Source organism: Poecile atricapillus, chromosome 17, assembly GCF_030490865.1.
Source record: "Poecile atricapillus isolate bPoeAtr1 chromosome 17, bPoeAtr1.hap1, whole genome shotgun sequence".
Taxonomy (NCBI): domain Eukaryota; kingdom Metazoa; phylum Chordata; class Aves; order Passeriformes; family Paridae; genus Poecile; species Poecile atricapillus.
The window spans coordinates 9,667,579-9,685,292 of NC_081265.1; the positions used below are offsets into that span (position 1 = coordinate 9,667,579).

The 17,714-nt window shown below is 42.5% G+C and overlaps 1 protein-coding gene across 1 annotated transcript; it reads right to left on the reverse strand.

Annotated features, from left to right (window-relative positions):
* Nucleotides 1-795: 795 nt before the first annotated feature.
* Nucleotides 796-16,303, reverse strand: LOC131585719 (myosin-1B-like). The gene is made up of 38 exons (XM_058852120.1): nucleotides 16,085-16,303; nucleotides 15,853-15,996; nucleotides 15,605-15,761; nucleotides 15,268-15,295; nucleotides 15,055-15,169; nucleotides 14,869-14,961; nucleotides 13,981-14,044; nucleotides 13,749-13,847; nucleotides 13,548-13,651; nucleotides 13,334-13,472; nucleotides 12,556-12,674; nucleotides 12,308-12,457; nucleotides 11,430-11,600; nucleotides 10,431-10,740; nucleotides 10,253-10,335; nucleotides 9,662-9,749; nucleotides 9,451-9,568; nucleotides 9,133-9,256; nucleotides 8,917-9,053; nucleotides 8,560-8,815; nucleotides 7,342-7,584; nucleotides 6,978-7,154; nucleotides 6,747-6,892; nucleotides 6,568-6,658; nucleotides 6,090-6,479; nucleotides 5,722-5,848; nucleotides 5,507-5,625; nucleotides 5,042-5,238; nucleotides 4,484-4,667; nucleotides 4,232-4,397; nucleotides 3,934-4,058; nucleotides 3,471-3,779; nucleotides 2,570-2,773; nucleotides 2,137-2,262; nucleotides 1,872-2,042; nucleotides 1,637-1,741; nucleotides 1,402-1,497; nucleotides 796-1,082 (listed from the first exon to the last, which is right to left on the reverse strand). Exons 1-38 carry the CDS (start codon nucleotides 16,286-16,288, stop codon nucleotides 927-929), a joined length of 5,835 nt encoding a protein of 1,944 aa, XP_058708103.1. The 5' UTR covers nucleotides 16,289-16,303; the 3' UTR covers nucleotides 796-926.
* Between the last annotated feature and the right edge of the window lie 1,411 nt (nucleotides 16,304-17,714).

Consider the following 17,714-nt stretch of genomic DNA (forward strand, 5'->3'; position numbering starts at 1 on the left):
ACTCTTAATTCTTCCTTAGCACAAAAGCTCATATATTTCAGTACTGGAAACACTATAGAGTAGTGCAGCTGTTCCCAGCTTTTTCTGGTGGCTCTACATGTTACACTGCTTGGGGTTTATCCTCTTGTTCACACTTCTACCAAGCTGTTCATTAAGTCAAATTTCATTTACAACAGGAATATCACGTATTAATATTGGCTATTCTGCCTTGCAGAGGAAGTAAGACACTCCAATATCCTCTTATCCAAATAATATATTGTTTTCCTTTGAAACTGATTGTTAACAGCGTAGTCATAAAGTTATTAACAAGGCTGTATGACCTTTAAATTTTTTCAGTAACAAGCCACTCTCTAGAGTTACTGGCCTTCATTTGCCTTCTTCTAAGGCAGCACATCAGTTCTTGCCTAAGTTCCTCCATACGGTCTCAGAGACATACAGATGCTTTTGGGACTACAGCTGTTTTCCCTTGGGGCAATTTACCTCTAAATACCACTTGCCCAAGTGATAATGGGAACATCAATGAGAACCTCTGAGTATTGTACCCATGTAGAAACATAATTCACAAGGCAAAAACTTTTTTTATACCAGGACTGAAAACGTGCTCGTCTTGCCATTGAACTGATCTTCTCTCCGTAAGGAAATTAGTGGAACACACAGTGGAGAAGTACTAAAGATGGGATAAGTAAAGCTCTACTGTTATGCAAGTGTTAAAGTGAAATAAATATTTAATTTGAAAAAACCCCAAATTTACGTAACTGCAGGATTGAATTGTAATGACCAAAATCAATGATTCAGTTGTGAATGCGAAGAAATCTAAGGTCTTTATTCTCTACATATCAACATGGTTATGAACACTTCAAGAAGGAAGTGACAGAGGGTTCACATTTTGTGCAGCCCTCAGGTCACTTTGCTGCCTTGTGACATCCTCACTCTTCCTCTCCTATTTTTTTGCCATGAATCTCCCGGCTCTTGGCTCGGAGCTTGTTGACCTGTGACTCTGCAATGTCAGCCCGCTCCTCGGCTTCCTCCAGCTCGTGCTGGATCTTGCGGAACTTGGAGAGGTTCACATTGGACAGCTCCTCCTGTGTGGGGAAAGGGAGTCAGGGGTCAGGAGCACAGGACAAGGGTTTCACTCCTGCTGCAAGTCAGCCTTATGGGGCTGCAACTCTCCATCCCCCTCCCACCAGTGCTCACACATCAGCCTCACACAGAGCTCCTCATCCTCCCCTTTTCAGGATCCTACTGGGACAAACATCACCAGGACTGTGTCACCCCTTCAATTTGTCATTTCTGTCCCCCTCCTCAGCTGATGATTTTCAAAATTTCTGATATTCCTCTCTGGGATACCTGTGTGACACCCACAGGAAGTGATGCTTTTTTGTTTCCCCAAGCAATACTCACAGCTTCCTCAGCTTGTCTCTTGTAGGATTTCACTTTCATTTGCAGCTTGTCCACCAGATCCTGCAGCCTGAGAATATTCTTCCTGTCTTCCTCAGACTGCAGTGTTGGCAAAGTGGGAAGAGTAAATTATTACTTTCTGCACACCACAATATAGCATTTATCCTTGGAGTCCATGAGAACATCTTTTGTTTGATCAAATCAGGGCGCATCAGCCCAAGGAGCCCTCCTGCCTTACCTGGTAGGTCAGTTCCTTCACCCTCCGCTCGTACTTGCGCACGCCCTTCACGGCTTCAGCGCTGCGCTTCTGCTCAGCATCAACCTCCCCTTCCAGCTCCCGCACCTGCAAGGACAAACCCATCCCTGCAGCTTCCCTGCCAATGTCTCTGCAAGGACAAACCCATCCCTGCAGCTTCCCTGCCAATGTCTCTGCAAGGACACGCTCACTCAGGCACAACCCCAGCCCTACACACCCTGGCCTCCAGCTTCTGGATCTGCTTCTTCCCTCCCTTCAGTGCCAGCTGCTCGGCCTCATCCAGACGAAGCTGCAGGTCCTTCACTGTCTGGTCCAGGTTCTTCTTCATCCTCTCCAGGTGGGCACTGGTGTCCTGCTCCTTCTTCAGCTCTTCTGCCATCATGGCCGCCTGATCAGAATAAAAGGTCAAAGCCATTTAAGGACTGGAGATATTTTGGGGAGACTACATTCATCATCAGCAATGCCAGGAGTGCCCAACTCACATCTGTGATGGCCTTCTTGGCCTTCTCCTCAGCATTGCGGGCTTCCTGGATGGTATCCTCCATTTCACTCTGGATCTGGGCAATGTCCGTTTCCAGCTTCTTCTTGGTGTTGATCAGGCTGGTGTTCTGTTGAACAGTACAATTTTGTGCAGTTATTTCCAAAAGAGAACAATTTTTAAAAAAATTTACTGCAGCATCTTCCTGACGTATCTTGTCAGGTCATACACAGTGAGATAGCAGAGAATTATTGTACTTCAAAGCTGCTCTTCTGATTGCTAATGCAGTCATACTCATTTTGCCATAATCCATTTCTTTCTAGAAGTGCAATAATTCTGGTTCTGATAAAGTATTTTATTACAGGAGTTGATTTAGGAATTTACACAGAATAAAATCTGCAAAGGAAGAAAAAGGCCCATGAGATTTTGAATCTAACCTGGGTGTGGAGGAGCTGAACTCTCTCACTTGCATCCAGAAGCTCCTGCTCAGCCACTTTCCTCGACCTCTCCGTCTGCTCCAGAGCTGCCCGGAGCTCCTCAATTTCAGCCTGCAGCAGGTTTGCTCTGCGCTCCACCATGGCCACCTGCTCCTTCAGGTCATCCTGTGTCCTGAGAGCATCATCCAGATGGATTTGGGTGTCCTTTAATAGAATAAAGAGGAATTATAAGATGACATGGCACTGTAGCACAATAGCCACCAGTCCTATAGTTATGATGGCATTATAATATATATAAGTATAAATTTATATGTGGACTTATTGTCACTTAATGCACAGTATCTTAGAAAAGCCAGAAGGAGATTGATTCATGGGCATCTGGGACAACTGAAGAGTAAGGCCAAGTCCCTGAATTTTAGGGGAGTGGACTTGAGTTGTTGAAGGAATTCCTGGATGGAACCCCCTTGAGAACCTCTCCTCAAGAATAATAAGAAAAAAAGAGATGAGAACGTTTTCTCTAGAGAGCAAGAGCTCTCAATTCACGTGTGTAAGCAATCAGACAAGAGAGGCAGGAGATCAGCATGGCTGAGCAAGGACCTCCCGGACAAACTGAAGTGTAAGATGGAAATGCACAAGTGGTAGAACAAGCACCAAATGTCCTCAGAAGACTATGGAGATGCTGCCAGAATGTGAGGGGATATGATTATGAAAGCCAAGGCAGAGCTGGAGCTGAATTCTTGTTTATTTAGTTTTTGTGTGGCCTCAAATTGAGTATTGCATGCAGTTCAGGACTCTTCAATTAAGGAAAGTTATGGAGGGACTGGAATGTATCAAGAGGACTGCAGCAAAGCCAGTATTGGACAAAGTAAACCCATAAGCTCATATTTTTAGTGTAACACACCTTAAGCACTCCCTGTGTATTTCTCAGGTTCTTCTGTGCCTCTGCAGCCACACGGTTGGCATGGCTCAGCTGGATCTCCATCTCATTCAGGTCTCCCTCCATCTTCTTCTTCAGCCTCAGGGCTTCATTCCTGCTCCTGATCTCAGCATCCAGAGTGCTCTGCATGGAGTCCACAATTCTGAGGTGGTTTCTCTTCATTTGGTCAATCTCCTCATCTTTCTCTGCTATCTTCCTGTCAATCTCAGCCTTCACTTGGTTGAGCTCAAGCTGCAGGCGTAGGATCTTCCCCTCTTCATGTTCCAGGGAGGCCTGGAAGCATGGATACAAACATTGAAAAAATCAAAAATATTTCCAGAAATCTTAGCTATCTGCACTCCCCAGGCAGAATAGAGAGGAATCCAGGCCTTTTCAGTCCTATTTCCTCATTTATTTACTGCAGATGCCAGTGATTATGGTCATGTACCTCAGCTTCCTCCAGAGCAGCCTGGATTTCAGATTTCTCCTGCTCAATCTGCTTCTTCACTTTCTCCAGCTCATGAATTGCCTTTCCTTGCTCTGCAATCTGCTCTGTGAGGTCGGAAATCTCCTCTGCAAGGAAGGGTGAAAAGCACCCAGTCAGGCAGAGAGCTGAATGGAGAAAGGCTCTGCTGCACCAAGGGGCCAGGCATGTTCTTAACCTGAAGTCCCAGAGCCCTTAAGTGTGGCAGATGGATGAGTTTGTGAGAAAGGCCAGTGAGGGGAGCAGAGGGCCAGGGACTTACGCTGCAAGTTCTTGTTCTCCCGCTTCATTGTTTCCAGGTGGTCCAAGGACTCCTCATAGGCATTCTTCATCTTGAACAGCTCCGTGCTCAGAGAGCGCGACTCCTTCTGCGAGGCCTCCAGCTCAGCCTGCGTTTCCTCATACTTCTGCTTCCATTCTGCCAGGATCTGAAGAGAAACGGGGTGTGAGTCGGGCTGTGGCCATCACAGGGGCATGCTGTGGCCAGGAGTGCTGGTGCTGGAGGCCAAAAGACCTTGTCAAAGTTCTTCTGCTTCTTATCCAGAGCAGCACAGGCAGCATTGGATCTCTCCACATCAATCATCAGGTCCTCCACTTCATTCTGCAGCCTCTGCTTTGTCTTTTCCAGGGAGGCACATTTGGCATTGACAGCCTCAACATGTTCCTCTGCATCCTGCAGACGCTGGGCCAGCTTCTTCCTGGGCGGAGAGAAGCACAGTGCCACGTTAGAGCTTGGAAGGCAGTCAGTTCTATACTGTCACTGGATGACAGCTGGTCACTTTAAGGGTTTTCTTTTCTATTTCTATAATATTATTTTTATATATAATTTATATATTTTTATAGCTTTCTTTTTTCCATATATTTTCAAATGTATGGAATAATCTAGTCCTAAAGCCTGTATTCCCTTCCAATCTAACACTATTTCTCTCCCTTCTTCTCTCCCCAGTTTTTACAAAGACAGTATACTGTTTCCTCTGTCTCACTCTTGTCTTAACCCACTCTCAGAAATTCCAATTTTTGTTGATCTGCCTACGTCTTCTCCCATCATTTGCCATCCTGCTTCCCCACGTACTTGGCCTCCTCGAGCTCCTCCGTGCGCTGAATGGCGTCTGTCTCGTATTTGGTTCTCCACTGAGCCACCTCGCTGTTGGCCTTGGACAGGGCTCTCTGCAGCTCCCCCTTGGCCTCCTGCTCCTCCTCATATTGTTCCCGGAGCAAGTCACAGTCGTGGCGAGCGGACTGCAGGGCGTGGGCCAGGGCGTTCTTGGCCTGGATAGAGAGTGGGGGTGGGTCAAGGAATGGTAATATCCCAGGAAATCTCTTCCAATGAATTATTTCACACTAGAAACGTGACTGCTGGAAGAGTGTTTGCAATGAAAGATAGATGTAAGCCTGGAGGACAAAATCCATTAATCAAACTAGTTGCATAATAAAAGCCTTCCCCTAGGATGGTTTGTGCTAAACAGATCCTGTCCCTGCTAGGCAGTGAGAAGCTACAAGTGTTCTCAGGGGCCAGTGGTAAGAAAATAGGAATAACCTTAATTTCTTCCTCTAGATGCCTTTTGAGTTCCTCAATCTGTTGGGTGAAAGCCTGTTTGCCTCTTGACAGTTGAGAAATCAGAGCATCTTTCTCATCTACCTGCCGTGAATATTCACCTGGGGAAGCACACAAATAATACATTCTAATTGTCATTTATGACCCAAACAAGCTGGTTTAGGAGTCATGCGAAAACATATGAGAGTCTCACTCACCTGCTTCTGTCTGCAGACGAGCTCTTTGAGCATTGAGGTCATTGATCATGCGCAGATGCTCTTCTTCCTTGGTCTTAAGCTCACTGAGCTGATCTTCCAGTGTGCGGCACATCTTCTCCAGGTTGGCCTGTGGAGATCACAGGGAATGAAAGGAGATTGATATCTAGATGTCTTCTTATTCTAAACAGTAGGATTCTAGCCAGAAAAATGTGAACAGGCTTGAAAGTTATTGTCTGCTCCTCCGAGTTAGAAGGTTAGAAATAAGTTCCATAGAGAGAGACAGGGAGTTAGAAGGTAAACTGGCCATTATTTTAAAGGATATATTTCAACATTATTTATTTTCATGTTGTTTTCATATTTTACCAAACCTTGGCTTTGGAGACAGACTCCATGTTGCTGGCCAAGTCATCTATCTCCATCTTCATCTCACTCTTCTCCTTCTCCAGCTTCTGCTTCACACGTTGCAGGTTGTCGATCTGCTCCCCCAGCTCAGCGGTGCTGTCCGCGTGCTTCTTGCGCAGGGCGGCAGCCGTGGCTTCGTGCTGCAGCGTGGCCTCTTCCAGGTCCCGCCGCATCTTCTGGAATTCTGCCTCACGCTTCTTGTTCATCTCCACCTGAGCTGCTGTGGCCCCTCCTGCTTCCTCCAGGCGCTCGCTGATCTCCTCCAGCTCCCTGGACAGGTCAGCCCGATGCTTCTCTGCTTTAGCGCGAGAGGTTCGCTCTGCCTCAATTTCCTCCTCCAGCTCCTCAATGCGCGCCTGCAGAACAGGAGGGACCCTTCACACCCGTGCCCTCCTCCTGCCTGAGCTGATCCTGAGCAGGGGAGGGGAAGGAACAGAGACTTGCCTGCAGCTCCTTGATTTTCTTCTGAAGTTGCATGCCCAAGGCTTGTTCATCCTCAATCTTGCTCTGGATCTGGCTGATTTCAAAGTCTTTCCTTTGGGCCAAAATGAACCGTGTTAGAGCTCAAAGAAAGAAGACAAGTGGTCCAGCCCAGCACTCAGGTGCCCCAGAGCCACACTTACTTCTTCAGTTTCTCATCCAGCTGCTGCTTATCATTCTCCAAATCCATGATGCTGTCCTGGGCCAGCTTCAGGTCTCCTTCCAGTTTCCTCTTTGCTCTCTCCAGGTCCATGCGCAGTTTCTTCTCTTGCTCCAGGGACCCTTCCAGCTAAACACAACAAGACCTTCAGTGCTCTACCAGCCAGCTCAGGCTCCATCCCTGTCCTGTTCCTGCTCTGTGTCTGTGTGCTTACATCATCCACTTGCTGTTCCAGCTTGATCTTGGCTTTGGTCAGAGTATTGACTTTGTCCTCCTCTGCCTGCAGGTCATCCAGGGTCTGCTGATGGGCCTCTTGGAGGGCTTTCTTCTCTTTTGTCAGCTTGGCAATGGTCTCATCCAGGGCTGCCATCTCCTCAGTCAGGTTTTTCACCTACAAATATAAGCATGTTTTAAAATTTGGAAGAAAACATGTTCACTGGTTTTGTGTTTCATTTATCTCTTGGATGTTCAAAGAACCCCAACTCAAGATTTTCCAAAGCCAGGATCTTTTGGTAAGTTGCCTTTTACTCTGAGAGTCTGTAATGTCCTGACCCTTATGTGACTGCCAATGTGTGTACCTTGTTTTCGGTGGCGTGTTTTTCCTTCTCCACCTTGGCCAGTGTTAGCTCAAGGTCATCAATATCTTTCTTCAGTTCTGAACATTCATCCTCCAGTTTCCTCTTCTTGGCTGTCAGCTCAGCATTAATTTCTTCTTCTTCCTCAGCCCTTTCAGTCACCTCCTTGACTTTGGCTTCCAGCTGTATTTTGGTTTTGATGAGCTGGTCACACCTTTCTTCAGCATCAGCCAAAGCATCAGCTTCCTGGTGAGAAAATACAGAAAATATTATTTAATAGTGAAGGAACCAATATGATTGGTAAGATTTTCACAATTACTTTGGGGGAAAAAAGTATGTGCAATTACCTTACAAACTACAAATCTAGAATAAGTTTTTAGTTAATTTTCTTCTTCTTGGACCGTTTGCATCATTAATAGAGCTCTGTTTAGCTGCATTTCATTTCACTTCACCCTATTTATTTTGAGTATATCAGAAAGTCACTTTCATTTAATTGATATTTTCTTTTTCGCCTTTAGAAAGTGATTCTATATTATTATACGCTAAATTCAAATTTATGTGGAAGTGTTGAGAAATGTAATTAACTCTGCCACTGAGGAAATATTTGAAACTTCCATTAGTAGCTTTATACTCAGCCAATACTGTTAGTGGACAATAGAATAAGATTCTTTCCTTGAAACAGACATTTTAACTCAAGAGCAATGCCAAAGTGTTTTTTATGGTTTTGGAAGGCCAAAAGACATTGGAGACAGACATATGGAGATGGTGTTTATGTTGTAAGTTGTAATGGGCATCTGTGTCTTCTGGGAGTATTAGGTATGGGAGGTGAGGTGAGATCTGCTATGAGAAATGCTAATCAGTTCTTCATTTTTCCAGCTGAGTTAAGGCAGAGCAGTAGGTCAATCAAACTTGTCTCTGCTCCACTAGATACACTACTGTGACTACAGTAAAGCTTTATGTCTCATGCAATGTCTCTCATATGGCTTTATGAACTCATATGGACACATGTGAGTATGAAGACTAAAAACTCATACCTTTTAAACTCCAGCTCACAATAGTAAGTTTGAGTGGAGAAAGAATGTGGCCTTAATTTTACCTTTAGTTACGTAGTATTAGGTTTAAAGTATTTTAGAAACCTTAGTGTGTGATTTTAGAGACCTGTATTAGGAAAGAAGAGTTGGATCTTATTAACTCATAAAAGTATAGAAAAATGTTACTCACAGCCTGCACTTGGAGCTGCAGGTCATTTTTCTCCTGCACAAGTTTCACCATTTTCTCCTCCAGCTCCTTCCGCTTTGCCTCAGACTTTGCAAGCTCTTCTTTGGTTTTCTCAAACTCTTCCTTCATGTTGGCCATCTCCTTCTCAGACTCTGCACTCTTCAGCAAGGGCTTGATCTTGAAGAACAGCTTCATCCATGGCCAGTGTTTGACATTCATGAATGCACGAATGTTGTACTGGATGCAGAAGATGGACTCCCTGAGGCATAATTAAAAAGTACAATGAATAATCTCAGTCTGGCAAGTATCAACACTTTCCCAAGAGAAAAATTACTTCAACTGAAGAAGAGGAAGGTGTACCTGCGCTCCACCATTCTCTGGTACTCCACCCTCGCCAGGAAGCCCCTGCACCTGGCCTGGGTGCGGGTGATGAGCTGTGCCAGCTTCTCATCCCTCATCTCCTCCAGGAGTCCCAGCAGCCCAGCTTTGAAGAACACCTTGAGAGAGGGAATGTTGCAGCACATCACTGTCAGGTAGAGCAAAGCCCAGGGATGCAGTGAATGGGGGGGTTTGTACCTTGGTGTGTCCAAATTTGTACTGGGTGTGGTCCACATCGATTGAGCCAAGGAGCTTCTCAGAAGCCTTCTTGCTGTCAATGAACTGTCCCTCGGGGATGGCACTGGCATTAAGCACCTTGTATCTGTGGAATCAGAGGAAATAGGAGGAAGACAATGTCCAGTTATAAGATTGTTCCATTTACTGAAACCACGTGCAGTGTTTGCAGCAGAATCAGACTGAGGAAGTTGGAATTTTCATCTTTCATCAATTTCATCTGTCTGATGGAGAGCAGTTGGTGAGGACACCTGACTTATCTCTTCATTTCATAGCTCTCACCTCTGTTTGAAGTCAGCATAGAGGACTCTGCTGGGGAACCCTTTCCTGCAAATCCTGATCCCTTCCAGCACGCCGTTACAGCGCAGCTGGTGCAGCACCAGCTCGTGCTCCATGGCACCTGGCAATGCAGAGCACAAATGAATGGCACAGATTGCAGTGCAGAGGGGAATGGATGTGTCAGAGCGAGGATCTTTCTGCCTGAGCAGCTTACCAGGTGTTTTAGTCTCATTGGGGATGATACAGCGCACAAAATGGGGGTGAGTGCTCCTCAGATTGGTCATCAGCTTGTTGAGGTTCTCCTGTGGGGCCATGCATAATAGCTTAGATGAAAGAAATTACTTGTGCATACTTTGTACATAGATGGCAAGGAACTAATATAATAAATCTTAGGAGAAAGAAGGTTTCAAGTTCAAAGTTTAAATTCAATCAAACCTTCTATATATTTTTTATTGAAAAGTATTCTCAATAAAAAAAAAGTTCAAATTCTTCACCCTATTTTGGAGGAAGTAAAACAGTACTCTAGAAGTATTTTAACACAAGCCTTTTGGGGATAAATATTTATATTACATGACAGATTCTGAAAAATATTTTACACAAAAAATGTGAGTGAACTTTTGTAAGAAATTTAGAGAGCCAAATGAAGACTGAATCCTAAATTTGAACAGAAAATCACTATGAAAAGCACTTCATACTTAGTATTGCTGCTTTAGGAAACCAATGCCAAAATTCAAATCTAAGTGTATTTATCTCAGTTTTGACACTGTGTTCATATCACTTTATAGAAAATTAATCCATACTTTACCCTGAAAAGAGCTGAGACAGTCTGGAAAGAAGAACCCTTCTTCTTGCCTCCCTTCTTGCCACCACCACCACCACCACTGGCCTCTTAAAAAAAAAAAAAGAAGAATTTTTCAATATAATCTTTTTTCTTGCATCTTTACATATCCCAAAAGTCGAAACAGAAAATTTAGAAAAATTACCTGCTTCTGCTCCACCATAAGAAGCAAAAAGTAAAGCCAGGGTCTTCACAGATGATTTCTGGTACAGCCCAATGACAGTTTCATTCAGAGGGTCCTTGTTCTTCTCCAGCCAGCCAGTGATGTTGTAGTCCACTGTTCCAGCGTAGTGCACCAGGGAGAAGTGGGCCTCAGCCTTGCCTTTGGCAGGCTTGGGCTTCTGGAAGTTGCTGGACTTGCCCAGGTGCTGGTCATAGAGCTTGTTCTTGAAAGAGGTGTCAGTTGCCTTGGGGAACATGCACTCCTCTTCCAGGATGGAGAAGATGCCCATGGGCTGGAAGATAGTTCAATAAACAAGAGAGAATGCCTGTAGAATATATGATTATGGCTTGATCTCAAAGGGAATGTAGTAAAAGACAGGAAGCTGAAAAACAAGCTTTGCCATGTAGATTTATTTATAAAATGTGAGTTTAAACCTGCTTGATTTACACTTTGGCTTTGATTCAGGAAAGTTTTCTATCCCAAAGACCATGTTAAAGTTTACGAGGACAATGAATATATTTCAAAGTATTTTTTACAAAAATGTCCATTTCATATTTACTTGTTTTTGAATTTCCAATCAGTGCTCTAAACTACATGGAGCTACATGATATCTCCATTTCTTCCCCTCAGAGGTCAGGCAATGTTCTTGCTTTGCTGTGAACTATACAGAAAAAATGTGTTTTTCAGATAACTTTATTCCAGAACCCTAAGAAAATGTTTTCATTTTAATTTAGGAACTGCCCTTTGTTTTTCAAGATAATATCCTTTAGCCAAGCAAAAGGAGATACCTTCTATGTACAGAATGTGTGGGAATGACTTCTGTAGTTTTCTGTGGACTTTGTAACATCTCTAATGCATAATTAGTGATAGTACAGGTCAAGATGTATTTTTACAATTAAATCCAAATACAAGAATCTAACCATGGGAAATTTAAAGCAATGGGTTCTTGAAAATGGAAGACATCTTGAATTAAAAACTCACCTTCTCAATGAGCTCAATGCAGGCAGCCAGGTCCATGCCAAAGTCGATGAATGTCCATTCAATCCCCTCCTTCTTGTACTCCTCCTGCTCCAGCACGAACATGTGGTGGTTGAAGAACTGTTGCAGTTTCTCATTGGTGAAGTTGATGCACAGCTGCTCCAGGCTGTTGAACTGCTCAGTGGAAAAAATACACAACAACCAACCCTCATCAATATGCCCAGTTCTTCATCATTCTCCTCCACTCTTCATAAATTTTCCCAGTTAAAAAACAGCTGTATTGTCAGGACCACACCATAACAGAACCTATATGCAGCTCCAGAAATATCTACATAATGAAAATGAGGGGTTTTTTTTGTAGCAGATTTTTTTTAGCAAATCTCCTAAAATTAATAAAATACTTTGGCATATTTTATTCAGCAAAAAAAGGTGAGTGCATGCTCTTGTCTCCAAATTGAAAACCCTTGATATCTCTGATTAAACACATAACTATGCATTCATTGGTTCTTTAAACAATTTGAACATCTTTAACTCATTATATATTTGCCAATGCATCTCCTAGTTCTGCTCCAGAAGCTCTTTTATAAATTTATTGGAGTTATTTTGGGTTATTTAATTCTTAACATTAAGCTCAAACAGTTGTAATATTATAACATATAAAATTCTATATGCTGCTTCTGCACAAATAACATGACTCTTTGCTTGTACGGATGGAGCTTTTGAGGATTTTGTTTTCTGCTATAAAAGAAAATGACTGGGGTTTTTTCTGCATAAAATCACAAATGACTAGCATGTTAAACCTACCGAGAAATATTAATTGCAAGTCCTCTGATATAAGAATCCTTCCCTTCAAGAGCAACCCTCAAACCTGAAATCCTTACATCAAAGATCTCAAAGCCAGCAATGTCCAGGACACCAATGAAGTACTGCCTGGGCTGCTTGGTGTCCAGCTGTTCATTGATGCGAACAACCATCCACAGGAACATCTTCTCATAGACAGCCTTTGCCAGGGCACCCACTGAGTTGTACACCTAAACCAAAGAAGATTGGAGCAGAAGAAATACAATATCCAGAGCAAACAGTACATGATTTAAGTCAGAGGTTCCCAGTCACCAACTGTTGTTGTTACCTGCTGCACAGTTTGGCCCTTGGTCACGTATTCATTCCCCACCTTGACGCGGGGGTAGCAGAGGGCCTTGAGCAGATCTGCTGAGTTCAGCCCCATCAGGTAGGCAGCCTTGTCAGCAACTAAGTACAAAGATAAGAAGATAGAAAAATTTAGGGTAGCAAGACATGCAGCACTTTGAGTGATGAACCCTTTCCAAAACAGCTCCAATATTTAATGTTCTTGTGATCAGATTTTGCTTACTGGATCTCAGAGGAACTGTGACATAATTATTCAAATTAAATCATCTTTGCATTAAAAGTTTTACAGAGCAGTATTTTAAGGCTATATGTGTCTTTAAAAATCTTCACAGAAACATCTAGAAACAATGTATTTATTAAAAATTAATCCTGGAATTCATGAGTGATTTTGCCCTAAAATGTGATTTATGAAGTAGAAGTCCTATAACTGATAATAATACAGTTATTTTCTTTAACTATCAAGCAGAAACATTTTTTTTTTAAAAAATATCTTTTCTTTCTCAGTGCATCTAAGCACACTGAGCAAGTTATCCTAATTCAGAGTGGTAGCTCAGAAGAGGTTTTTGGACATATATTTGGTAATAGTTGGACATATAGTTGGTAATGCAGATAATGATGAGCAGTAATTGAAGAAAGAGTGTGGTGGTTTCTTAGCTATGTCCCATCTCACCTAAACACATTTCTACTCCATCTTCCAAATATGTAATTATTATTGCCTATTATTCTATTTCTGACAGGTCTGCCAAAGATTTTGCTGGTACCTTCAGTGCCATCAGGCTCTGCCTGCTCCTCTCGTTGTTTCTGCTTGAACTTCAGGTTCCCATAGTGCATGACAGCCCCTGTCAGCTTGTAGATGGCTGTTTTCTCATCAGCACTGAAACCCAGGATGTCAATGGCACTCTGTAATAGGAACAGTAAAATAAAAGCTTTGCCTGGGAGATTACAGTAGTTACAATACTCTGAATCGCTACTTACATCTGTGGCCATCAGCTCCTCCTGGTCATTAATGCTGGCGACAGTGATCTCACCTTGACTCACAAACTGGTAGTCATATGGGTTGGTGGTGATGAGGAGCATGTCTGAAAATAATAGGATGGGTCATGTAGGCTTAGTTTAGTCAAGCAATAGTGAGAGCTGAATTCAGCAATCTTCCTCCAAGGTAATAATTCTTCCTACCAATTAGCTCTGGCTTCTTGTTGGACATGATCTGATAAAAGATGTGGTAGCTCCTTTCCGCCTTGAGCTGGAAAGTGACTCTGGACTTCTCCAGCAGATCTGGAGGGAAAAAAAAAGTAAAGAGAAGATGGGAAGAAAACAGGAAAGGTAGTATAGATGGTGGGGTGAAAATATGTTCTATGGATAGATAGGGGACTGGATGGATTGTGAAATGCTCAGGAAAGTGTCTTACATGTTTCAATATCAGCAGAAGCCAGTTTTCCTGTGGCACCAAAATGGATTCTGATAAATTTTCCCTTTAAAGGAATAAAAGTGTTTTAAGATTTACAACATAAAAAGTATATCTGAAATGAAGATTATTGCCATTTATTCCACTGGGCACAATATTTCTACTTAAGAGACATTTTCTTAAAATCAGATGTATTTCCACCACTAACATAAAGTTGTCTTTTTCATTTTTGACCATGAAAATAATCAGCAGTGGCACAGCTGTATTTTATGTGTGCTGAGTGTATAAACATGAAGGAATGTGTGAAATTCATTAGGCAAATTATTCTAACTATATCCTGCACACAGAAGTCACCTTAAAGATACATAAATAGCAATTTAAGTAGTTCAGCTGCTAAAATCTCAATTATGATCCAATAAACAATTTCACTTCTGATTAACTAAATCTGAAAAACAGCAGATATATTATTCAGTTAGAAAATATATATTCCCACCTCTTTCTTTCTCTCTTTCTTTCCTATCTCTCCTAGCGTCATTCCCTTTTTTCCTGCAACTCTGTCTGCCTCTCAGAAAATGACTAGAAATGTAAGTAAAAATAAACAGACTTATTTTTTAACATTACAATATTTTCTAGGAAGAAGACCACTTGACTTGGTATTTTTAATTGCATTTTAAAGTACATAAATAAATTACATAATAAATACAAAATAAAATTATTTTTTTCTGTTTTGAAATCTGGAGAATGATCTTTGGAATAAGTGGAAAAGGCATAGTAAGAAAAGTCAGTTTTACTCTTGAAATCATGATGGCTGAACAATGGAAAAAAATACTAACATAAAGTCCTAAAGTCCTGTTTACTATGTTACAGGCATTATTTTATTAAGCAACTCACAAAGCGTGAGGAGTTGTCGTTCCTCACGGTCTTGGCGTTTCCAAAGGCCTCCAGCAGTGGGTTGGCGCTGATGATTTGATCCTCAAGCGTCCCCTGCTCGGAGATAATTATTGCTAGTTATCCCTTCCAAACATCCTGATGGGAACAGATGAAAGCATTGATCCCACCATTTGTCCACTAACTCACCTGCATTTTGCCTGATGTCTGCTCCTCCTTCTTCTTGTCCCCACTGGCTGCAATTGTTGCAAAGTACTGGATGACACGCTTTGTGTTCACAGTCTTCCCAGCACCGGATTCTCCACTGCCCAAGGCAAGAGAGAAGCAGAGGGAGCGTGGTCAGGCAGGAGGTCCCCTGGCACCGGGCAGCCCCGCAGGGACCCGCGCAGGGGGTGTACGTACGTGATCAGGATGGACTGGTTCTCCCGATCTGTGAAGAGACAGAAATACAGTACTTAAAAAACAACAGAGAAGGAATGAAACACAGTTGAGTAAGTTGAATGTTTTGCTTGATGTCAGCTTGACTTAAACAAGCAAACCTCCTGAGCACATCACTGAGTGCAGAGGTGTCTTCCATTTAAAGCAGTAGAAACAATGCTATGAAGACAGTAAACCTCACAACAGATGTGTGTGTCAGAACCAAGAAAGCTTTGAAAAAGTCTCTTCACTTTGCTGAGACAGAGAATCCCTTCAGAGATTTCAATGGTCCAGTGCCTCAGAGGCAGTCAAAGGCACTCACCAGTCAGCATGAACTGATAGGCATTGTCAGAGATGGAGAAGATGTGTGGAGGGGCCTCCTGGCGCTTCTTGCCTCGGTAGGCCAACACCACCTCGGGGTTGTACACCGGCAGCCACTTGTAGGGGTTGACAGTGACGCAGAAGAGACCCGAGTAGGTCTGTGAGGAAGGGACACAGCACGTTGGCTTCCCCTGAGCCTGGCCCAGCAGTTGCTGAGGCTGCCCAAAGGAAGCTGCTGCTGCCACTTACGTAGATCATCCAGGCTGCGTAACGCTCTTTGAGGTTGTACAGCACGGCGGGTTCGTGGAGGTGGGTCATCATGGCCATGTCCTCGATCTTGTCATACTTGGGAGGGTTCATGGAGAAGATCTGGTCATCCTTCACAGTCAGGGTCTGTCAGAGGGCAGGAAGGTACATGCATGTCAGCTAAGAATCCAGAGTGGGCATCAAATGTTGTCCTTCAGTCTTGTTTTTGACTCACCTCTCCCCCTTCAGTCTTGACAGTGACTTTGCCTGATTCCCTGCTTGTGACTGTCCCTTTCACAAAGGATTCCTTTGCATGAACCACGAAGACAGATGACTTGGCATCAAAAGGTTTGTTTTGGGCTGCAATTCTCTCCTTCTCTGACTTTCGGAGGTAAGGAGCTGCCTCCCCAAAAATGGCCATCTCGGAATCCGAAGACATGGCTGCACTTTATGGAGGGGCTTGTCAGCAGAGAACCCTGTGGAAGAGCAGATACGTTGTTCAAATTTGCCAAAAAGTTAGAACTTGTTAGGAGAAGAAAAGAGAAATTGTGGAGAAAAAAGAAACAATAGTAATACTGCTTGTTGCCTTTTGGAAGAAATAGAAAATTTTTGCATTGGTACAGTTCAAGATTTATGAAAAACATCATATTTATCCCAACATTATATATTGGGGGGTTATTTGGCTTATACTGGAATCACATTTAAATGATCTGTAGACATGTGTTCAACTATTCAGGCACTGTATTGTAGAATTAAGAACCTCAAAAATCCTTTCAACTGCTTAGACACTCTTAAAATTAATTTGGAATTATTATAATGCTCTTTCCTCACAATGGTTAGTTTGTCACAAAGCTCAGAGTGCTCATACTCCACCATCTGAATTGCATTCTGAAAACTCAAGCTTCTTAAAGGCTCAGTTTCAGTATTTAGAACTTTTTTATAATTGTATTAATAATACAATTTTCTCTCATTTTATTAACTGCTTGAATCCAGACATAAATTGCAACATGACTGTTAAAAGAAGATTAATGCTGTTCAAACCACACTGAGATAGCTCCTTTCCTAGCACTTTTTTAAAAAAAATTAGTAGGATTTTAGAGAAAAAGAAAGTTCAAAGATTTAAAGCTCAAATGAAGTATTTAAAAATAAGGAATTTTAAAGCCTGTATTAATTTCTCTGAAATATTTTATTTTTCCCCCTGCCTCAAGGGAAAAAAAAACAAAACCAAACCCCTAAGAGGGCAACTTAGGAAAACGTTTAAATATCTCTTTCCATACAGAGTTAAGTACCTGATATTTACACAACATTTAGGTAGCTGATATTTACATAACATTTAATCTTGTGTTTATTTATACTAAAATGAGAATATATAACATGTAACATTTTGTGTCTAGAGGAAAAGGTAGTGGCTTCCAGAGGAGGGGGGCTGCATCTCCCACTTCTTGTGAGGTAGAGAACAAGCAGAGCAGAGAACAAAGGGCAGCATTGCCTTTTACAGAGGTGACAATCAGAGCTTGGTTTCTTATATTACAGCTCTTTCTACTCTTACTGCTTTAGTGATTCCATGGAAAATTTTGGACAAAATATCACATTACTTTATATATTCTGAGACAAAATGCTGAATTTTGCAGCTTTCCTACTGTCTTAGTTCAATTACACATACAACAGCAATGATGGGAAGGCAGTACACATCACTCCCTGTTAGGTGAGTTTAGCAGAAGCAAATAATGTCCCCATTGGGATTTTCTGGCCTGCCATGAACAGTCAGAGACTTCAAACACAGCTCCCTGAAGAATGGACCAGATGACCATATGAGATTCCTTACAACTTGGACTGTTCTATGATTCAGTGACTCACTTGAAAAC